This window comes from Athene cunicularia, assembly GCF_003259725.1.
Source record: "Athene cunicularia isolate RWA chromosome 7 unlocalized genomic scaffold, athCun1 chr7_part1, whole genome shotgun sequence".
Lineage (NCBI taxonomy): Eukaryota > Metazoa > Chordata > Aves > Strigiformes > Strigidae > Athene > Athene cunicularia.
This window is the reverse complement of record NW_020799107.1, coordinates 32,424,886-32,447,656: the sequence shown is the minus strand read 5'-3', so window position 1 is coordinate 32,447,656 and position 22,771 is coordinate 32,424,886. Positions and strand designations below refer to the sequence as shown.

General features: G+C 34.5%; 1 protein-coding gene across 1 annotated transcript in view; it reads left to right on the top strand.

Moving 5' to 3' along the window:
- The window catches only part of LRP1B (LDL receptor related protein 1B), a 568,332-nt gene that overhangs the window by 439,408 nt on the left and 106,153 nt on the right, over positions 1-22,771 (top strand). The window contains exons 53-60 of the mRNA XM_026852527.1: positions 795-917; positions 6,084-6,224; positions 7,407-7,594; positions 9,032-9,215; positions 11,279-11,364; positions 14,931-15,053; positions 18,305-18,486; positions 22,090-22,289. Of these exons, the coding sequence (XP_026708328.1) occupies positions 795-917; positions 6,084-6,224; positions 7,407-7,594; positions 9,032-9,215; positions 11,279-11,364; positions 14,931-15,053; positions 18,305-18,486; positions 22,090-22,289 (1,227 nt within the window). The remainder of the gene's footprint in view (positions 1-794; positions 918-6,083; positions 6,225-7,406; positions 7,595-9,031; positions 9,216-11,278; positions 11,365-14,930; positions 15,054-18,304; positions 18,487-22,089; positions 22,290-22,771) is intronic.

The window sequence follows — 22,771 nt, the reverse complement described above, 5'->3', positions numbered from 1 at the left end:
CAGGTTTTGTTGATAAATACTGAGGCACACCACCTGAAGATCAGTATGTGTGTCACGTCATAGACATTATACAGCATGTTTACTAATGAAAATTAGCACATTAATGACTGTGCAGTTTTATTGCTTTTACTGAAGAAAATGCTGCTGCATGTCAGGGAGGTTGTGCATCAAACGGGGAGATACAGTTCTGTCTCCAATTTATTCTGGATAATTGTTCAGTTCTTGACATCTCTTGCCCTATAAACTATTACTTTCAGTCTTCTGAGATACATTTCCATTAAAAGTGCCAGGAGTTCAGTAGTAGTTTCATTAAGGGCTTTGTTTTATTAATGTATATAAAAGTGGTGTAGGTTAAAAATATTGAAATATGTTCTCTCCACTGAACACACATTTTATCACCGTTTCTATGCTGCTTTATTTTGAGTATTTATGGATTTTAAGGAGCTTTTATTCAGGAGCAGAGTGACATAGGAAGGACATCTGTACATCCCAAATGCTCTTTCCCTCAGAGTCAGACGTTAGGTTAGTAGTAGACAACACCAACTTCTGAAGCCTTTCTGTCTTGCATTACAGGAGATCTTAGCTATCCTTACATCTTTAGCTATCTTTGTGGTGATGAATAGCTTTTTCTGCTATTGTGTTATGTTGTGCTCTTTGTATGACTCAAAAGTTATGGTTATTTCCATTGAATCCACTCAGACTAACTACTTCTCATTTCATCTTTCTGTAAGAAAATGGCTGTATATCTTGCTGTTCTCAATTTCATTTATTTTTATGTACTGTATTTTCCTTAGCTCCTAATAACACTTGTGACGAGAATGCTTTCATGTGCCATAACAAAGTCTGCATTCCCAAACAGTTTGTATGTGACCATGATGATGACTGTGGAGATGGATCAGATGAATCTCTGGAATGTGGCAAGTATAACAAATGTAGATCTAACAGTCTGAAACTTTTCTGTTTACTGTAAGGCATTCTGCAAGGTCTGTTACTTTAAGTCATTATTGAAAGCTTTTTGCTTTTTAGAACTGTTGTAATGTTAACTTTTAAATTATGCATTAATGAACACAACTTGGTATTAACTTGGAGCTGGAGCTACAGTGACAAATTGTTTGCAATAGTTGTGACTTACATTTGATTGCTAACAACAGTTAACAGAATTTAAAATGTATAGTCTATAATTTCTTGTTCATTATGTATATCTTTTTTTATATATCTTTTTATGTCTCTATGCATTTTTTTTCCAACAGATATTCAAACATCTCTGTCATGATTATCACTCCAGTTAAATAATATCAACTAAAGCCATATGTAAATGTTTAATTATCACCATTCATATGAATTTAGGGTTTTGTATATGAATGTCTGTAGAGTATATCTAGATCATATTCAAAAGCATTCATCCATATAAATAGTATTTATGAAAAATATAGAGTGAATATTCCGACCAAAAAGACACATTTTTTATTATTGTGCCAGGGTTTGTGCAGTTAAAATCTATACCGCTTATTTACTCTATGAAATTTGCTCGAGAGATGAGAACCACAGCAGAAGATAGCTATGTATTTTAGGCATTTCTATTGTACACACCACCTGAAGCGTGCATGTGCATAAGTGATGTGAGTAGACATCCAAAGATTGTAAGAAAAAGCATGCTTGGTATTTGCATTTAGTAAACATTTTCATGTAAAATTTGAGTTGAGCATGTAATGGAACATTTTAGGAAAAATATAATGTAGCAAATAATTTATTTGTTTGCTGGTCATGGAACCAAATTGTCCTTTCTCTTTCTCTGCTCAGCAGAAATAGGGTGGTACTTGAGTCAACAGCCATTCCTGCCACATTAACATTAGATAGACACATTAGGGGAGCATCTTTGAAACAAATCTCCCACTCACCCCCACATACTGTGTTTTGACTCACATGGAGCAGTGTCAAAGCAAGTGAATTGGTAGGAAAAACAAACAAACAAAAAAAAACCTCTGAAGCTGAGCCAGTTGATGAACTTCAGCAGGTAGCGTGCATGACGTCCACAAGAGCAGTAGAGAGCTAGCGTGAAGGAAAACCCTGAAATACATCTGGTTGGATACTGGGTTCTCAATACCAGCTGTTTCATTCTGCTGTTTCCCCCTTCCTGCACCACGCCGCTTGCCAGCATCCACGTCTGGATCTTTGAAGAAAAAAGGGAACAAGCACGCCTTTCCTACCAAACGTCATTTGCTTTTCACTTGTGTAAACTACATGGTGTTTTGAAAGGAGTGGTTTGCCACGATAAGCTGTTGCAGGGAAAAACGGCTTAGTTCATGTAGTTTGAACCAAATCAGGATCAAAGCAGGTTATTGATTTATCAGGTTATTGATTTATTCAATGACAGATAACTGATTGGAAATCAGTGAACTATACGTTCGGTATCAATAGCAGCATCACAGTGGGTAAATGACACCTGCAAAGTCAAAAATCACAGGATGGTTTGGATTGGAAGGGACCTTAAAGTTCACCCAGTCCCAACCCCCTGCCATGGGCAGGGCCACCTTCCACTAGCCCAGGTTACCCAAAGCCCGTCCAACCTGGCCTTGAGCCCTTCCAGGGAGGGGGCAGCCACAGCTTCTCTGGGAAACCTGTGCCAGTGTCTCACCACTCACAGTAAAGAATTTCCTCCTTAGATTTAATCTAACTCTACCCTCTTTCAGTTTAAAACCATTACCGCTCATCCTATCCCTACACCCCCTGATAAGGAGTCCCTCCCCATCTTCCCTGTAGCCCCCTTGAAGCACTAGAAGACTGATATAAGGTCTCCCTGGAGCCTTCTCTTCAGTGTTCATAGCTGTTATGCATTTTTAAGCACCATTTTATAATTAGTCCCAAAAAGCTCTGAGCACAGACACACACACACAGAGCGGAGTTACGTGCATCTTCTGCCCCAGCCAGGGACGCGGGGTTACAAACTCCCATGCCCAACTAATCCCCAGAGAGCTGTAGCTCTCCGTGAGGTCAGATAGGCAGCTCCACCTGGTGCACCCATCCTGCCGGCTTCCAAGCACACGCTGTTCTACTCACGTTGCTGTCTTCTAGGCCCCTTTGCTGAAAGGAGACCATAAGAGCGGACCCACACAGTAATGAAACTGTAAACCATTTTCTCCATTAGCAATGGTTTACGCATGCCAGAACCCATTATAGAGACAGACTCAGTATGGGTTTGCTCCTCTCTTTAGCCCTTTATGATCAACTTGAATGGTAGGGGTAGTAGGACAACCTTTCTGATCAGATTTTACTTAGAAGCAGTCTTTGATTCCTAAACAAGTGTTCAGAACTAAACAATCACAACCTTCGGAAATAAGTGCATTTTAGTTTCTACATGCTTGTAATTTCTTGCTGGTGTATTTAATATGTTTTCTATAGCATCATATATATGCATGGTCCCTTAAAATACTGACAAATAGTGGTAGGTTGACAGACTTTTGGAAAGAGACAGGAGGAGGAACAGTGCCTTCAGGCACTGACTCTAATTTCTGCTGAGTAAACTGAAATCTGCAGGAACGTTTGTTACATGTTACGCTGCTCCAATGCAATTTTCTGTTAGCTGGTAATCAAATCCACACCTTAGTGTGTGACTGGTATGGTAAACTTGTTATGCTGTAATTTTAGGAAAGGGTTACATTCTTTTATGAGAAAGGAACTACTTGTAGAGTGTAGGAATCAAATTCCAAAATACACTTTTCAGAATGTTTTCAGGATGTAAAAATAAAGAGCCTAACCCGACAAGATTTTAAACTTACGATTTCTGATTTGACTGCAAACTAGGTAGACTGATCGTAGCTCTATTTGATTCTAGAGCTGAGCTTTGCATCTTGATATCAAGAGGGAAAAAAAAAAAAAAAAAAAAAAAAAAAAAAAAAATAAGATGAAATTTGGTTTAAAATATATTCCTAGAAGCTGAATTAAGGGAATCCATCTAAAAATCTAGATTTTTTTTTTCCCATCTGTATCGTTGAAAGGTATATTTTCTTGGGTTTTTTTCTAGAGTATTATTCAGATATAATATAAAAATAGGATTGTTGATTGGAGTAAACTTTATGTATCAGAATTTGCATCTGAACAGATTTTAAAAGTTCACAGTCATTCTAATTCTTGAAAATGCCCTTGATATAAATTTTTATTCCATTGCATTCTGATGTCTTTGTAATGAAATCTTAATAATCACTTACTGGTAAACAAAAAAAATAGCAATCATTTAAACTGAGTGGAGCATGAGAACAGATACATTCTCCCTTACATCTCCTGTTGCTACTGTCAGAGAGAGAATACTGAGCTACATGAGCCAATGTCTCATGCTCTAAGGTAATTCTTAGGTTCTTGAAAATAAATTTTTAGAAATATTTCGGAAGAATATAAAATTTCATCAAGAAGATTAAATAACTTTGTTTATGCGGGTAATCAAAAGACAAATACAGGAATTGGAAGGATTTTTCTGGTTTCAGTTTCAAGTTTCTTTATGTCCTGTCATCCAGAGCAGGCAATATTAATCAGAAGCGCTTGTTCTGCACATTTGTAATGATCTTTCTGATGATGCCATACGTGTGAAATGCTTCAGACATAAGGTAAAGCTGTTGGACTGTAAAATCTTGCACTCAGAGTTGTCTCAGACAATCAAAAAGCTTCAATTTTTTTCCATATCAAGCCAGCCAATCTTATTTCAAGCATGACTTATGTAAAAAAAGAGGAATAAAACCACCATCGGGAGACCACAAAATTATATGAATTTCAAATAATATTTTTAATTGATGCAATAATGTATCGAATTTTGAAAATGGTATGTTAACACATTTCTAGATGACAGCTGAAGATATACAAGAGGTTTAAAGCTCTTGATGTAGACGGATATTTCATCCCAGATGGTCAAATGTTATGTTTCCATTTGCTATCAGATACAAAACTCTCCTACATTGTGGAAATACAGTAATTAGAAAAAAGGAACAAGTATTAGAAAGTTATCAGTACTCGTTTCACATTTTCACAGCTTCACTACTTAAATAAAAGCATCAGTAGTTACTATAATTTGAATATATATTTCAGAAGAATATTTTGAGCTTAAAATCTGCATTTTTTTTCAAGAAGAAAGAATGTTAATCATAATTGAGCATAATTTGGATTTTTTCAAAAAATTTACAAAATCATTCTACATAATCGGAATGAGTGTTGCTTACTTTCATAACCATTTTAATATTTTTTTCTTGAGTTTTAACCTAAATCAAGGCTTGCTTTCATACTTTTTTAAAGGACTACAGGATATTTGAGGAAAAATTTATACACATAGAATACAGGAAAAGTTACTTTCCCAAAGACGAACATGAGTTTTTTAGTAGTTAGTGTAATGAATCTTATGGTAAAGTAAGTAAATACCTTACAAATAGAAGGTGATTTTCCCTCTGGGTATTTTTCAACTTTCAAGTTTCAAAATTGAATAGAAACAACTAAATTTGTGCTGACTTTTCTGAATTTTCACACTGCTTTGTTGGTTTTGAACTTTAGGTTAATCAGCTGCGTTCCAAGAAGCAAATGCCTCTCTATGGTTTCTTTACTTCATTATATATTATAATTTTGTGTTAGAAATTCACTTTAACTTTGAAAATGTATATGTTTTATATATATATTGATTTTCTGGCTATCTTAGAAAATGCGTGTTGAGTGTGGTTAAAATGATTAGTGTTCTGCATGTTTTAAAGGGAAAGCATATAGTAGGAGGCATATTGCAAAAATATTTGCTGGATATAATACTTTCTAAACTGTCTGTTATAAATCTGTTTCCTAATAATAGCAAAAAGTGAAACTGCACCTAAACAAAATGTATTTATGACCGATAGCTGCATAAATACATTTTACATATGCGGGAATTGTTTCATGCCTATACTGTGCTGCATAAGAGACAAGATTTCTCTGTTGGTAGACACTTATGCATAAGCATATAATACTTTGTATGTGTTTACAGAACAACAGATACTTTTACTTACGTTACCTTGTGTATGCAAAATTTTATGCCAAAAGTATGAAGTGAAGTATGAAGTCATCGATTTCTGTATTTCTAGGGTATCGTCACTGTCGTCCTGGAGAGTTCACTTGTGCTGATGGAAGATGCCTGTTAAATTCCCAGTGGCAATGTGATGGTGATTTTGACTGCCCAGACCATTCTGATGAAGCACCTATAAACACGAAATGTAAAAGTTCAGGTTTGTATTGAATTTTTTGAATCATACGTGTGACCTTTCTTTTTGGAAAGCAATGCTTTAGGATTGTAGGTAGGCAAATGTAAAACCTCATAGCTTAAATCTCCGGTACTTCCATGGTGATATTCCTTATGTCTTGCAAAGAGAATGTTGTCAGTCCTCATCCTCCAAAACCTCAGTTCACAAAGTTCAAGCCACTCGTTCCTATGGCGTAAGATGTCTGCTAGTTCCCTAATGCGTAAGTTCTGTGAGTACTGAAATAGGATTATACTAATGTAATAATTGCCAAAGTTTCTAGCTTGCCCTGGAAATGTCTACTGTATTTAATAATACTCATCACACAGAAATAGATCATAAAAAAGGGGATGTAAAGTTGTTCTTCCTAGAAGTAATAGACACTGGTTTATTTTTATTAATAAATTATTGAGCACATGTGATTGATTTTATTGATACTTTCTACTGACACAAAAAAGTTTGCTGAGATCTGACTGGTTTTAGACTGGTAAATGAATCCTGCTCTGCATATGATATACTATTCTGGGGCTATCTGAAAGACCAGTTCTGTCTAGATCTTACGACTTTATTGCATAGTAGCCCAGTCCTTTATAGCAATTCGGATGGAAACCACTGATTTCCTCTGAAGTAAGGCAGCATACCTGCCTTATATTTAAGTGTTCTAATTTTGATTTGAGGAACTTGAATGTAGCTTAAATTGCATATTCAAGGCAAAAAAAAGTAATGACATTGATAATGAAAATACATATTCACAGAAAAAAAACCACAACATGTATGTGTGTCCTCGGACAAGGAGTGCATCAGAATTCAGTCAGTCATGTTACTAAACACCTCAGCATCCACAGGGGAGAGAAGCCATGCTTTTTAAGTTTTCTGAACCATAGAACTATATTTTGTGCAGAGATAATATAGAGGATTCTCAATTATATGGAAAAAAATGTGTAGGAGGGAGTAGTAAGTTAAAATATTCACATATTTTCCAGGAGAGGAATAACCTTCAAAGACACTGAAAAGTAAAATGTATTAAAGTACTATCAATAATAAATGAATATTCAATTTTTACACAATCGTTTCATCTCACATGCACGCAGTGCAGGTGATCCATGAGAAAATTCATTACAAATACTAATAGACCACACCAAGCTGTGTTCTCTTTTTTTTGTTTTCCAGAGCAGTCATGTAACAGCTCTTTTTTCATGTGCAAAAATGGCAAGTGTATTCCTCAAAGTGATATTTGTGATAACAAAGAAGACTGTAGCGATGGATCTGATGAGAAAAGCTGCCACGTTAATGAATGCCTCAGTAAGAAAGTTAGCGGCTGTTCTCAAGATTGTCAGGATCTTCCTGTTGGGTACAAGGTGAATAATTACAAAATGTAGTATAATATAATGCAAATTCTTAATTCTTAGCCGTTTCTTAACTACTGCATGATTATAATAACACTCCAGTGTGTTGCACTTACTTGTAATGAGGTAGCTTACCCACCATTCAAATTTTTATTTCCAGTAAGCAAACAATTGCCAATTGTATTAAAAAAAAAAAAAAAAAAAAAAAAAAAAAAACCCAAAAACAAAACTGGCACAATACATAATTTAAACCTGTGGAAAAGAACATACAATGCTTTAAATACAACAAATCCTACTGATGTATACAGAACACTGAAAATCAGTTATGAGGAAGGAAAACATGTTGGAATGAATAGCAGGAACAGCAGTTATCTCATTTTTTTTTTTTCAGAGGCTTACAGAAATATTTAAACAAAGTATAATCACCTTAGTTGCAGAATAAAACTGTTAGTTGTCTACATGTGATGGTGTTTTCTGAATCACCTGTATCTTCTCTTTGGCCTTGAGATGTAGAGAGGAATATTTCTTGGGCGTTATGTAAACCCTAGCCACTGACTGCGCTAACCTGTAAATAGAAGCTGAGAAGATGATTTTTTTTTTCCACTGTTTTATCTCTGAAGTAACCCTAACTGCACCCCCAAAACATGTCATCTTTTGCATAGAATAACGAGGCATTGAGAACTAAATACAATCTATCCAACATGGTTTAGCTCTGACGATATTCAAACCTCTGAAACCGTGGCCTAGCTGGGGGGCCATAGACTGGAGAGCTGGAGACTGGGCTGGGCACAGCAAAAACCTTGAAGTAACATCTTTGTGGAGAAACCATGTCAGGGGGCTTTGCAGAAAGTAGTACAGAGAATACAAAGTTTTCCACTGATGAAACTATGCCCTTGTTTCCAAGCCCCTCTACGCAGTTGTTTTTTGCATCATTCATGTGACAAGCTTGCCATGGTGATTATCAGACCCCAGTAAAAATCAGCTTCAAGAGTTCTCATTCACATGACTGTATTTGTTGCAAAGAGTGCTAGATGTTATCAGTGCTTCAAGAAAAATTATTAAAAACTGTATATCTTTACCAAAAAGCATGTGTACTTGAAAATAAAGAACTCCAAAGGGTCCAGCCATCATTATTTTCATGGAAGAATCCTCTCCATATTTTTTAAAAGGTGTGTTTTACTTTTTCTTCAGTTAAAGACAAAAGAATAATAACTGATTCTACAGGGTTATTTGGGAGGGGATGGTATTTAGGATCACACCAGCAATAGTTGAAAAGAAATGTAGATGTGTCTTCCTGTAAAGAGTATAAACAGCAATGCAAATTAAGATGTTACTTGAAGAACTGAGACGACGTAAAAATTTGCAATGTTAACATATTCAGAAGAAGGTACTTAAGATCACAAACAGAATCACTGAGTAATTCAAATAAATGTACTTTTTCTTTTCCAGTGCAAATGCTGGCCTGGATTCCTGCTGAAGGATGATGGCAAAACATGTATAGATATTGATGAATGTTCATCTGGATTTCCCTGTAGCCAGCAATGCATCAATACATATGGAACCTACAAATGCTTGTGTGCAGATGGGTATGAAATACAGCCTGATAACCTAAATGGCTGCAAATCTCTTTCAGGTATCACCTTTTTTTTTTTTTTTTTTTTTTTTTTTTTTTTTTTAATCCACAACTGTATCCAAACTAATTTCTGAAATACATTAGCCACATGTGTTACCTTTTATGCAAGATAGAGTTACTTTGAAGCACGCTACTTCTTCAATAAAAAGTAGGAATATGATTCAATGTCAGGGTAATAATAAGTTCTATTTTTAGTATGCATTTTGCTCAAATCATTTGTAGTGAATAGTTACAGTGGATTATGAAAGTTTGAATTAGTAACTTTATTAGAAACAGTATTAGGAAAGTTAAGATACATCATTTAATTCTGAGTCTCATGATAATAGTATGTTTATGATAAGTGTTTAAAAGACTTCTGCTGTTTTATTTCATCAACTATAGAATATTAGAATGTACTTCAAACTTCCTGATATGAAAAAAAAAAAGGAACAGGAACACATAATAGAAATTGCAAAACCTATTTTTCCTATAGCATATGAAATCCTTCTTTCTTATACCCAATACATAGTGAAGTTCAAGATATATAAGAATGCTGGTTACTTCCTCACCCCTCTGTCTGTAACACTGATGTTATTTTTATGTGCTTCAGTGAGTGGGATTCACTAGATCAGTGAAAGGAAGAGCAAAATGTCAACAGGAAAGAAACAAAAAACCATTACTGTGTTCTGCTGGATTTCCTTTGTAGTGCAGGCAATCTTCAGCTTGAGCAGAGCCCTCCTTATTCCAGTCTTGCACAAAGTTGTTTGTTTGTGTTTTGGTTTTAAATATCAAAAAAAATTTCTGTTTTCTTTCTAAATGACAAAAAGACTGGAACCTCTGTCTGGCTCATATTCCTGCTTCGGTGCCTCCCTGAGTAATCAGAGGAAACAGAGGAGAGGGCAGAAAAATATAGTATCTGTTTTCTGCTTTAGTCCTAGCTCAAGCCTTGCAAGCCACTCATACATTTAGAAGCCATAGATCACTCAAATGAGAAGAGGAGCTGGAACACATCATAGTACAGTTTATTGGAGTTGTAATATATCAGACTTCAAAGGCGATCATGACAAAGCTGTTTGTGCTGTGGCAAGGGTGGTTGTGCTGCAAGGAGGTGCCAACGTGAGAATGTTTGGCTTAATGCTGATTTCGTGCATAAATTGCCTGGAACTCTACAGCAGAGCAGAGCATTACAGCCGTTCTCCACAAACCACTTGCAGTCAGTGCTGAGGATGATGCCTCGCATCATTTAAGACCTGGAGAATGACTTAAGAGTTGAATATAAAACACAAGCAAGGTGGTACAGTGTATTCAGTACATGAGCAGAGTAGGGTGGACATTACATTACAGAATGTGTGAGTAGTAGCTACAAGCCTTTAATACATCATTAATTATTAGTAGTAATTAATTATTTTTTTAATTTTAGCTGAGATCTCTGTGAATAGAACCAAAATAAGGACAGCTTTTAATTTTTATTTCTTTTTACTATTATGTATGTTAGTTTCAGGGATGTTTCAAAGTTGTGTTGGCATGAATGAGTATCTGAAGGAAGATATTTTGATAATCTAGTAAACCAGGGGTAAAAAAAGCCAAATCTGGCTTCTATTCAGAACGAGAGAATCAAGGATTGTCCAAATAGCTATTTCTTAATGTCTATACTGTACTGTTCAGAGTGTAGAAATCTCAAAACTCAATGACCAAAACATGCTTGGTTTGCAACTGTAACAAATAATAATCCTCGTGATAATTTGAAAGTGAATGTTGAAATTCAAAAAATCAGTATGAAATACATTTCAAATTTAATCTCTGACATTAAATTAGGATAAAATACAGTATGGTTCCCATATTACAAAGGCAAAAAATGAAATTACATTGAAAGATATACTAATTGATTGCTTTGTACATTTTTATGCTGCATCATTGATCTTTCTTGGAACATTTGAATGTTTTAAATATTTCTTTCATCCATAACATTGATCAGAGCATGTAACATTTATTTTTCAAACCATCTGTATTTCAGCATTGTATTCCTGATTTTCCATAAATTAACGTAAAAGTTAGTCTAATATATTCTTTCTTCCGGGGTTTAGATGAGGAACCTTTCTTAATTCTGGCTGATCATCATGAAATAAGAAAAATTAGCACTGATGGATCCAACTACACTTTGTTGAAACAGGTATAATCATAGTACCATGCTCTAAGTTTAACTCAATATTTTTATTCTTTTCTAAAGTGTGCAACTGACAGAAACATCATCCTACAATTGGCATTGTATGCACCACAGAACAACTGCAGTATCTTCAGAGTCTTTGTAATATTTTAAATTGACTATTTTATCTGAATTTGACATGATTAAAGCTCAGGCAGTTGTTTCGTCAGTCATTCTGATGTACTAAAAAAATTATTATTTGTGATCCTCTTCCATCACAATATATTTTGCGCAATTTGTATATTTCAGTTTAAAAAAACAAAACAAAACCCAAACAAAAACCCCACTATTTGGCTGTGTATTATTTGGACTACTTACTGTTGTAATCCAAATCTATTTTTTGATTTAGACAGACAATTCCAAGATTTACAGTATTACAACTTGTTTCTTTGGCTAAATCTAAATTTTAAAAATAATTACTCTAAATTATTATAATAGGAAAAAAAAAAAAAACTTATTTGAAAAAAATGTACAAAAATAGAAGGTCACCCAGTAAATACAGAGCTGTCATTTTTAGCAGTTTCTGCTCTGCTTCTATGCTTCACCTAAGTGTAGTTATTTACCATAGATTAGAGTTCCAAAATATGTTTTAATAAAAATATCTGTTTCCTTGAGTACTAATTAATCAATTGTAGGAAGACTAGAAAATCGGTTATTGCCAGTCAATGTTTTTGTGACTTCTTGTGTCAGTAAGCTGTGCATCTTAATGCCACAAGAGAAGTGCTCAGGTCTTTGGAGCAGTAATTACAAAATTAACCATCTTGCATTAAACATTGACTCTAAGCATAGCAAGCGTTATGTTAAAGTCTGTTTGTTCTTCTGAAATCCTTCTGACTACCTCTCATTTACATCTCACTGCCTCTCTCCTCTTTTGCTGGTATATCTATTAATAGAAGCCTGTGAAAAGAGGGGAGCAACAGTAAATTTTCTTTATGGTTGTGCTGACAGATTGTCTCAGAGCTTCATCAGTCTTGAATTTGCTGGACTCCTCTTCAATACATTAGAGACTGTGTAGCTCCAGCCATTGAAGAGAATCTGTGTTTTCCATCTCACATTAATTCACTAGCCTAATAAATACCTCTGCTGTTGAACCTACTAGCCGTTGATCCTACAGATACGGCGTTTTTAAAAGCAACCAGTTTGAAAGCAACCGAGGGAGCTATACCAGCAGAACAGGCGGGCTGTCGTCCTCATAAGGACATCTTTTTGTCCTGGTAATGTTATGATGGATCGGCTCTTTCTTAGACATCTACCAGATGAAGGCAAATACCAGAGCTGCTCCGACAAAGGAGCAAAACCACCATTCTCTGCGTATTTGATCTGCGCTTTGCCATTCTAACCGTTGCTCATAGAAACTCAGAGTAAAGGAGCTTAAAGTAGGAGCTCGTTCAGTCTTCTCTGAGTTGTTACGTGCCAGCTTTTTCCTATTTTTTTTTTCCAAATACACATAAACAGTACAACTGTTTGAATTGTGTCTCATGTATGTTCTTTACCTTCCATTCCCTTCACTTGTAGTCATCAAAATCCTTAGGGTTTCCATAAACAGAGTAGATGGAATCTTCCTCCTCAGTATTTGTGATTTTTACCTGCTTTTTTTTGAGGCACCAAGGGAACACAAATCATGGCATAGGTTACTGTGTGTTGTGGGTCACAGAAGCAAAGAAAAACTTTGGTTTAAGATGAAAGACTAATGCAGCTGATGCCATTTGAAAGCTTCCCTATTCCTTCTAAAAGCAGACTCCACAACACGTGACAAAGAATTATGCTAGCAGACCTTAAAAGTGACATGCAGATCATGAAGAGGAGATGTTTTCTGGACAGAGAACTCTATTGCAGGTGTACAGAAATAATTTTACCTGCAGCTGATGTTCTGATAAACATTGGAACTAAACTGACACAAAATTGACACAGTTGAAACCAAGGGCTTGCAGGCACTCTGTTATCTTTATTAGTCTGAATACTTTAGAAACTTTTACAGTGTTGTAGAACATGTAGATCTAAGGCTGTTTTTTCACAAATTACTGACTTTGATTTCTAGAATGTTATAAAGTTTTGATAGTTATTTGTATTCATTCACCATTGCCTCCTTTCTTAAGAATTTGGGGTGGGACTTTATCTGTAGATGCATTTATGCTGATAGTAGAAAAAGAGACAGGAAAAGTGTTTTGCAGCACAGTTACGACTGACAGAGCTGCAGTTGGTTTTGTTAAAACACTGTGTGCATGGATATGTGATATTTGAAAATGAGAGTCGTCCTCCAGCACTGTATTGTTCCAGGCTTTCTTTAATGATGGTTTGTGCAGCCTAATCACTTTTTTTCCCTCTACGTTTTGTTCAGAAGATAAATTTAGAGTATTACACTATAGTAGATGGCAGATAAGCCGTGTATCACTTTCCGTACAATTAAATATTGTTCTTAGTTGTTTATTTTAGAGTTGGCTAGTCCTGCACATCCCCTCTACAACTATGAATTACATTAATGAGGGAGGTTGCTGATCTACCTGAGAGCAGAATGTCATTGGGCTGATAAGGGAATTGATTAACTGATCTAGCAGTTTTAGAAGGGAGTGCAAACTGCATCCGTTCTTTTTACCATCGCCGCTCCATCTCTGATTGATAGCAGCATCTTTGTGTATTAAGAATAATTTTGATTTCACTACATATCAGGATGTTAAGCAGATTATGGAGCAAGGCTTTCCTATTCTCAGATAAGGAAATAAGAGCCATCATCTGAGTGCCATACCTCTCTCTCTCTTACCTGCTGTTTGGGATGAAAGCCATTATTATGCGACTGCTCTTTCCAACCTGTAGGACTAACTCAGATAGGGTCACCGCTCATTCTTGCCACGTATTGACTTAGTAACTGGAGCAGTAGGAGACTTCCAGGTGTCTGCTGGATCTCTTAAGTTTCACACTTAATGTATATACATACTACCTCTGTGTATGTGTGTGTGTGTGTATTCACATATATATATATATGTACACAGTACCTATACTACAGCATCTAAGAAATTAAAACCTCCTTATTCAGGAATTAAAATTAGTGCTGTTTTGAATTTGGTAGTTTTTAATCCCTGATTAGTTTATATTCATCATGAAATGTTTTCATTAACTAAAGAATCAACTTTATGCTCTTTCTGAGTTTATTGTTATAAAACGAATGTCATCTAGTTTGCCCAAATAATGCCAAAGGTAGTAATTAACGGAGAAATTGAGCAAAAAGTTATTTACTGCTAAAGTTCATTATAATAGAAAAACACAGAAGCTTCATTTAGTTTCATACGTCATCTGCATTTTTGAAGTGAGCTAGTTCTTTGTCACCATATTTATTTCTGTTACAATTTTTATCTTATTCTGCTTATTTTCAAGCAATGTATGGAAAATTGAGAGGTACTTCAGAAATACACAGTAAAATAAAGCATTTTGAATATTACATGCAGTGTATTTTGCATTCTTAATGCTATCCAACAGTTTGCATTCAACCATTTGAATAAATGGACTTTTTTCTTTTTTTTTTTTCTTTCTGTTTTTAGGGGCTGAATAATGTGATTGCAATAGACTTCGACTATAGAGAAGAGTTCATCTATTGGATTGATTCCAGCAGACCAAACGGCAGTCGCATAAACAGAATGTGTTTAAACGGAAGTGACATCAAGGTAATCAGGGATTAAGAATAGTTACTATGACAATTAAGTATTTTGGGAAATGCTCCTTCATGCTTTTAACCCAGATTGTGAGGTTTTGGTATATGCGTGCAAACACAGCATGAACAAGCAAGTCTTGTAAAATTTAATTGCATTTGTATCTCATTTAAGGTAGAGATAGGGACTGAGAGGACTGAATTTCTAAGATGAACTCCTCATGACTTAATTGGCAGTTGACTAAATTATCAGTTCAGTGTGCTTTACAGGACGCCAAAGAAGAAAGAGGTATAATTGTATAATTAGTAAATGGACTGACTGGGATCAGTGAATCTTGTTCACATCTTCAAACAGGAATAATTGTTCTTAGAACTTAAAAAAAAAAAAAAAAAAAAAAAAAAAAAAAAAAAAAAAAAAAAAAAGTGGATGAGCCTAAATTACGGCACTCTGATTCCAGTAGGGTAAAACTAAAATCCAGCATGTACTCAAAAGTTCTAGCGAGACCCTGCAAAGATTTTTTTTTTTTTCCCACAAATAGGAGATGGAGGAGTGTGGGGTTCAAAATCCATTAAAACCTTGAATCATATTTATTGCTGTTAAACATTTTACAAAGCATTCTATTCAGCTTCTTGTCCATTGTAGATGAATCTCTATTTTGTTATTTTAGGGAATGTTATTAGGACTGAGTATGACCCCAAACTTTTTCTGTGTAATCTTAACTATTTCAGGAAGAACAACGAATTTCTCCCTGTCAAAAAGTTGTAATTGCCAGGTGGGAGAATACAAAAAAACTCCTATTGCTTACTAATAATTTAATAATAATTTCATTTTTTTTAAGGAAAGGTTTCAGGAGTTTGAACATCATTAAAAGAAAATTGGGTTGGAGGCATGGAGGGTATTTATTTTTTCCTTCATTAATATTTTGCAATTTACAGAACAAGTGTCATGTTGACAGAATTTTTAGTCAAATGGGATCTAAATTCAAAGCAAAATTTGTGAAAATAAGTGCATTTAATTTTCGTAAGAATATTTTATTTTTTTTTTTACTGTATAACTTAGCCCAGATTTGGGCTCTGAAAGCTAAAACTATGTGAAAAAAAATTTATAAAAGCTTATATATTGTTGCTGTCTGATATTCTGTCAATAATCTTTTCTCCAGTGCCAAGTGATAACTTTATGTCTCTTTGATTTAGATTTTACCAGATTACCATAGCACCTATTTAATAACTGATGTTGAAAATCTTTTTTCTTTTTTTTTTTTTTTTCATGAAAGAGAGATTTTATGGTTGACATCCATTGAGTAGTATGAATTTCCCATTTCATGTCCTTCATACTACTTGTTTTACTATTTACTATAAATAACTATACTATTACTGTAAATGATACTATTTGATATGTTGCCTCAGATTTCCCTTTTGGAAGATAGCATCTTTTCAGCATGCCAGCTCTAACTTTCTTCTCTGGGAAACCTGATGGCATCTCATTTTTCTTCTCTATCTGATCATGGAGGAGATATTTATACAATTGAAGCAATAACTTTTTCATATAAATGTGTTCAAGCATTAACAAAGTGTTTTATGTATAGTATTGTAGATTCAAATGAAATCTGTTACTGGAAAATGCTGTAGTAAGCTGGATTGTATACATTAAATGTCACACTGGTGATCTCAGTGACTGGAATAAGCTTCAAGTGACTCTCCAAAGGGAAAAGTCATCAGAAAAGAGAGACTAATTACTTTGGTTGATGCTTCTCAATAGTGTAGCTAATCCGCTATATAAGTTTGCGGAGCTATCCAATTCTACATGAAACATCCCACGTTACAGTGCAGCAGTTGCTGCAATTACACATTTCTAAAACAGTGAAGCTGGTAGTGCTATGGTATTAGAAAATAATGTATTTTATTCATATTTAAATAGTCACATGCCTTGATTTAATTTTTTACAGATTTTACAAGGTGATAAATAATATAATAACCTGAAAGGGTGCTTTTACATATTCATAACTATCAAATTGGTTTAAAGTATCTCATAGTATGCCTTATTACATTGAAGGCTTTTCAATATCTTCAACTGGTAAATAAAATTAAAAATAACACATTCAGTTATATATAATCAAGTTTATACTCTGTTGCACATGCTTTTAGTGGTGAAGATGACAGTAAATTAGAATGTATACCACAGTGAAAAACCTATTATTAGTACTTAAGAAGTCTCAAATATTTTCAAGTATTGTGCTCTCTGTTTTTTTTTTTTCTTAAGTTCTAGTTGCACAGACCTAATCAGGATGTAATCAGGAATAGAATAGGTCAGAACAGACGTTATCAGGGATAGTATTTTTAAGCCTAGAAGAAGTTGGACTCTAATGATGGAGAATATTCAAATGTCACTCAACACTTAACATGAAGTACTCCCAGCCAAGTAAGATTGAGTCATACAATCATGATGAGATTTGTAATCATGTATATCTAGAGGCATTTGTTCAAGTCTCAGAATTATTCAAGTAATCAAAAACCTTGAGAATAACATCTCCCTGTCAGTAGAGCGTAGGCTTTCCACGAGGTCACTAAATTGCGTCTGTCTCTTTGTTCATTTCTTAATAATGTAGTCCTTTTGAAATCTAACTAATTCTTAGAAAGTTTCTCTTTATTCTGCCACATGAACGTTGGAAATAAGAGCCAGTATTTACTTTCCAACTAGGTAATCTTTTTCTGTTTGCCTGAGTTGAATGCCCTTATGGTCTTTCTGTCATGATGACGTATGGCACTACAGTGGTATTAAAATGAAATATATGCCAATGTAGACTAGTGAGAGGAATGGTGAGCTAATAAACAGATGTGTTTGAGGGCATGCTATGGGGAGAGAAGACTCATCTCCATCCAGTTCTGTGAAAAATAAACAGAACAGTAAAGGGAAAAAAGTATTTTTTAAAAATTAAGACAGAAGGAAAATTGGAAACAAGATTAAAAAATGAAAGATACAGAAATCTTGACATTTTAATGCATAATGAAGAGGAGTCGGAAATTTAGTATTTACTACATCACAGTATTCATTCTCCCTTACTCTAACAAGTGTCACATTGTCTTAGTTACTTAAGTGTCGTTATTTCAGAAGTGTCAGTGTTTAACAGGGAATAATACCTACTTTTCTCATGTTGTGTGTTACTGTATCATATATCCAACCTCTCAACGCGCTGCTATTAGTAATTCTTGAATTGTTCCTTTTCCCAGTATTTAGATGAAAAATATATGTAATTTTTGCTTTTCTAGGTAGTCCACAATACAGCTGTTCCCAATGCGCTGGCTGTCGATTGGATTGGGAAGAATCTCTATTGGTCTGATACTGAAAAGAGAATTATTGAGGTTTCTAAACTCAATGGCTTATACCCTACCGTCCTTGTGAGCAAAAGAGTGAAGTTTCCTAGAGATCTGTCCTTAGATCCTCAAGCTGGGTATGAATCAGCCATTTTGCAGTAATTCATATTTAATCTTAATTTTATATTTAAATGTTTTTATAAAAACAAGATAGGAAATAATAATTAGCTTTTTATTATCTAACTTTCAGCTACACTGTGTATCAGTACTCTAAAATGCATTACCAGTGCTTACTGTATGATCATTAAATCTTAAATTGGTATAATAGAAAGATGAATGCAGGTACTAAACCATGTTTTGTTATATTTACTACTCTATAAATGGGTTTTTTGATAGGAGGAAAGCAGATGTTCCAAAAAATATTCCTCTTTTTAAAAAGCCACTAAATAACAAAAAGTTCATATTGCATAGAAGACAATTCTTATGTTTTGTTTCATTTATTCACTGAACTGTCTTATTAGCACTCTTCTCTGTGTTTACTAGTTTCCAAAATAATTTATGCCATTCAACTACCACATATTTGAAGTCTCTTTTCTGATAGTTTTTTTTATGTCAATTGAAGAATGAAAATGTTTAATCCCACATTATTTGAAGATAAATTTTGCCTTTTGTACTTCATAAAATTGAAGTTTTGATTTTCACACAAGTCTAATAACTGGACTGATTAATTATTTGGATAAGAGTGGTTTCTTTTAGGAGACTTAGTTTCTAACTTGAGTTTTTGAAAATTTGAAATGATCAATATGCTTGAAAAATTTATTGCAACAGCAATAATATGAACTGAGAACTGCCTAGTTTAAATAGTTTTCGAACTGGTAGCTTTAATTCTTAATTTTATTAATTATTGCAGTACATTTTTAATATAAATTTGTGCTGGTATTCTGAGAACAGATTTGATTACCACCACTATTTTTGATTTCTTGGCTGGTGTGAGCGCTATGTAGGAGCCATGGACAATTTTTTTCAGTTATAATTTTAAAAGATTATCATTTTTCCCATAAAGTTGAGTCCTTGATAAAATTAACCTAATGCTATGAATTTTAAAAAGAAAGAAAGAAAGAAAATAAATAATCTATTAACAAATTTATTTAATATTTGAGTTTCGCAGAATCACAGAACGGTTGAGGTTGGAATGGAGCACTAGAGGTCATCTTGTCCAATCCCAAGAGATACAAACACTTTTTACTTTTTTCTGTTTCTTGGGGTTTCTTTTTAAACAGAAATTTTTCAGCCATTTCTATTTCATCAAATCCAAATCAGCATTAGAGAGACTCAAGTAAACCATCGAACTATTTCATGCCAGTATCTAATGCAGATGATAGAAGATTTTATATTCTTGAAACGGAAAATGCATAAAAACTTTGAGGTATTTTGTGTTTATGTGACAATGTGTAATGCCACACCCACTGGTCTCTGGGTCTGTATGGCTCAATAGGCAGTTAATGTTTCATGAACAGAGGCATCTCAATTCACCAGTAAACCATATTCTATATTAACACTATCCATTAAAACATCAGGGTACATTTAATCGAAAGTCTTTAAAACCTGGTGAATTTCTAACCAAATGTACTCTCTTAAATAAATAGTTATGCTGCATAATCTTTAAGAAAAGTAATACTTCTCAATAGTAATACTTAAATTATTGTCTAGTCCTTGAAAAAATAAAATATAGGCTATGGAAATTCTGCTGTATGTCTTTTCAGATCTGAATTCCGTATGCAGTGCTCTCTGTCTCATGGAACATTAGGATGCATCCATGTAAATTAGATGAATAAAGCTATGGTAGTGTCTTATAAAACTCCTATAGTATCATGACTGATTCATTATTCACTTCAATCTCTAAATCTTAAGGCTCAAGCAATCATCTAAAGCGTCAGTGACAGGAGAAAATCGTTGAGTGGGTCTGGACTCTACCTAAACAAAGAAAAGCACTGTATTTCCTAGCTAAGAAATGTAACCTATCTACTTTACTATTTTTAAGAGAAAACTCATCTTCTACCAGTTCTTAAAACTAGCACTGAATTTTCTTATAACTGTACACTTTCTTCCCTATAAAATTTGAAAGGGGAAATGTAGATTTTTGTTAAATATATTCAAGATGTCAACACATGGTGTATCTCTCTTGTTGCCTGCACATCCACAGTAGTTCCCTGTGTATGCAAAAATCATCTCTATGAAGATTTTACAGAGTCCCAGTCTCTGAGGAAGGCTTCAATAGAAACACAGATGCATCTCATCACGTCCCATGGACTTGTGCACCTTCAGGTTCCTTAGATGTCCTTGACCCTGATCTTCCCCTACAACGGGTGGTTCTTCATTCTCCCAGTCCCTGCCTTTGCCTTCTGTGACTTGGGCGGTGTGACTGGAGCACTTGCTGGTGGAGACTGAGGCAAAGAAATTAAGAATCTCAGCCTTCTCCATATCCTAGGTGACCAGGTCTCCCGTTTCCTTCTGGAGAGGGCCCATATTTTTCTTCATCTTCCTTTTATCACTGGTATCCCTATAGAAGCTTTTCTTGTTGCCTTTGACTTCCCTGACCAGATTTAATTCTGTCAGGGCTTTATTTATTTGTTTGTGTGTTTATTTTAATATGGAAAGCTGCTGGAAATAAAACTGTGTTTGCATTTCAAATTCAGATTTACTGTTTGAAATAGTATTAATTGCATCCAAGGTTTGTTCTCACAAATGAGAAATGCTAAATCAACTAGATTACTGATGCCATACCATAGTAATGATGTGTTTCTAAAGAAAAAGTTTTCTGGTGGAGTCACTGGAGAAAGTTTTCTCTTTCTACTGCTTATGTGGAGCAGGCTCGGTGGCAACATATTCCACCTGTGTTTTGTAGGATACCTGTAGTTGTTCTTAGGGCTACCATTTTCTTCTCCACAGAAATAGTATTCCAGGTGGCTATTGAGAATATGAGCTGCATCTGGGTTTTTGAGAGTCTGTCCAAAACCTGTAGAGTAGAAGCATATCAGCTTCCCAGCTGGAAAGATCTGTCCTGAGGTTCTAAGTTAATGGCATGCAACAGTAGCAACATGCATCCATGTACCAAATAATAGGACTTTTTCTTTTTTTTAAAAAAAAAATCTCATGCTCTCTATTGTGGCTAAATAGCATATTGAAGAGAAAATTGCTACTCGGCTTTCCAACAATCTTTCTCAGTGCTTTGCCCAATTTTAAGCCCTTTATGTGAGAAACTGTTCTAGTGTTTTGGAACTAGTATGTCTTGAAATACAATATAATTTGCATCATATTACTATTAACTACACATTTTGTAATATGTGTAAGAAAGAAAGTAATACAATATTTATCCTAAGTGTAGTAGTGATTAAATTTTTGCAGGATATGAGATTTGTGAAGTCTGGGCAGTACTTCAAGTTCCAAGCTATCAAAACTAAACAATTTAAATTCACTTTTTACTAGTCCATAATTAATTTTATGATATCACATCCAATATGAGGACTCTGCTATTCAAACCCTTTACATTTAGCACACTCATTTACAGACAGGTCTAGGAAAAAAAAAAAAAAACAAAAAAAAACCAACCAAAAACTATCTGGAAAAATAAATATTATAGAACAATTACTGATTTATTCCTGAAATCAACTAAAATTAATTATTTATTGTTATTATTTTTGCATCTCTAAACAAAGTGGCTGTTATATTTTGTTTTATAGATACTTATACTGGATTGATTGCTGTGAGTATCCTCACATTGGCCGCGTTGGTATGGATGGCTCCAGTCAAACAGTTGTCATAGAAACACAGATATCTAGACCTATGGCTCTTACAATAGATTATGTCAACCACAGACTGTATTGGGCTGATGAAAATCATATTGAGTTTTCTGACATGGATGGATCTCATAGACATAAAGGTTAGTCAACAGCGTTTTTTTTAATTTTTCATAATTTTTAAATTGAAGGTGCTTTGCATGCTATGTGTAATTACATAAAAACTGTACTTTAAAACATTTTTGAACTTTTTTATTGATACGTTGTTTCCTTTTTACCAGTATTTTAAAAGTTGCTTTTCATATTCCTTCTCTGTTATGAATACGAATCATTTTTTAAAATGCAGTAATAAATGTCCACGGAAAAAAATATGAATGAAAACAGCTCTAGGAAGAGACTCATCAATCAGAGGCTGCCCTGCCACTTGTGTGCTCTAGTGTAGATTTGCAACGCATGTTCTGCACCAAGTTACAAAGCCAGTGAAACTTGCCTGTTGTAAATGGAAGGGATGTGTCCTGTGTCAGAATGTGGCTAGAAGCAGTCTTTTCTCCAACCTAAGAAATCCTGGAAACGCCTATTAATCTGCTCAGCATGAGTCAATAGCGAGACCAGTATTGCAAATGTA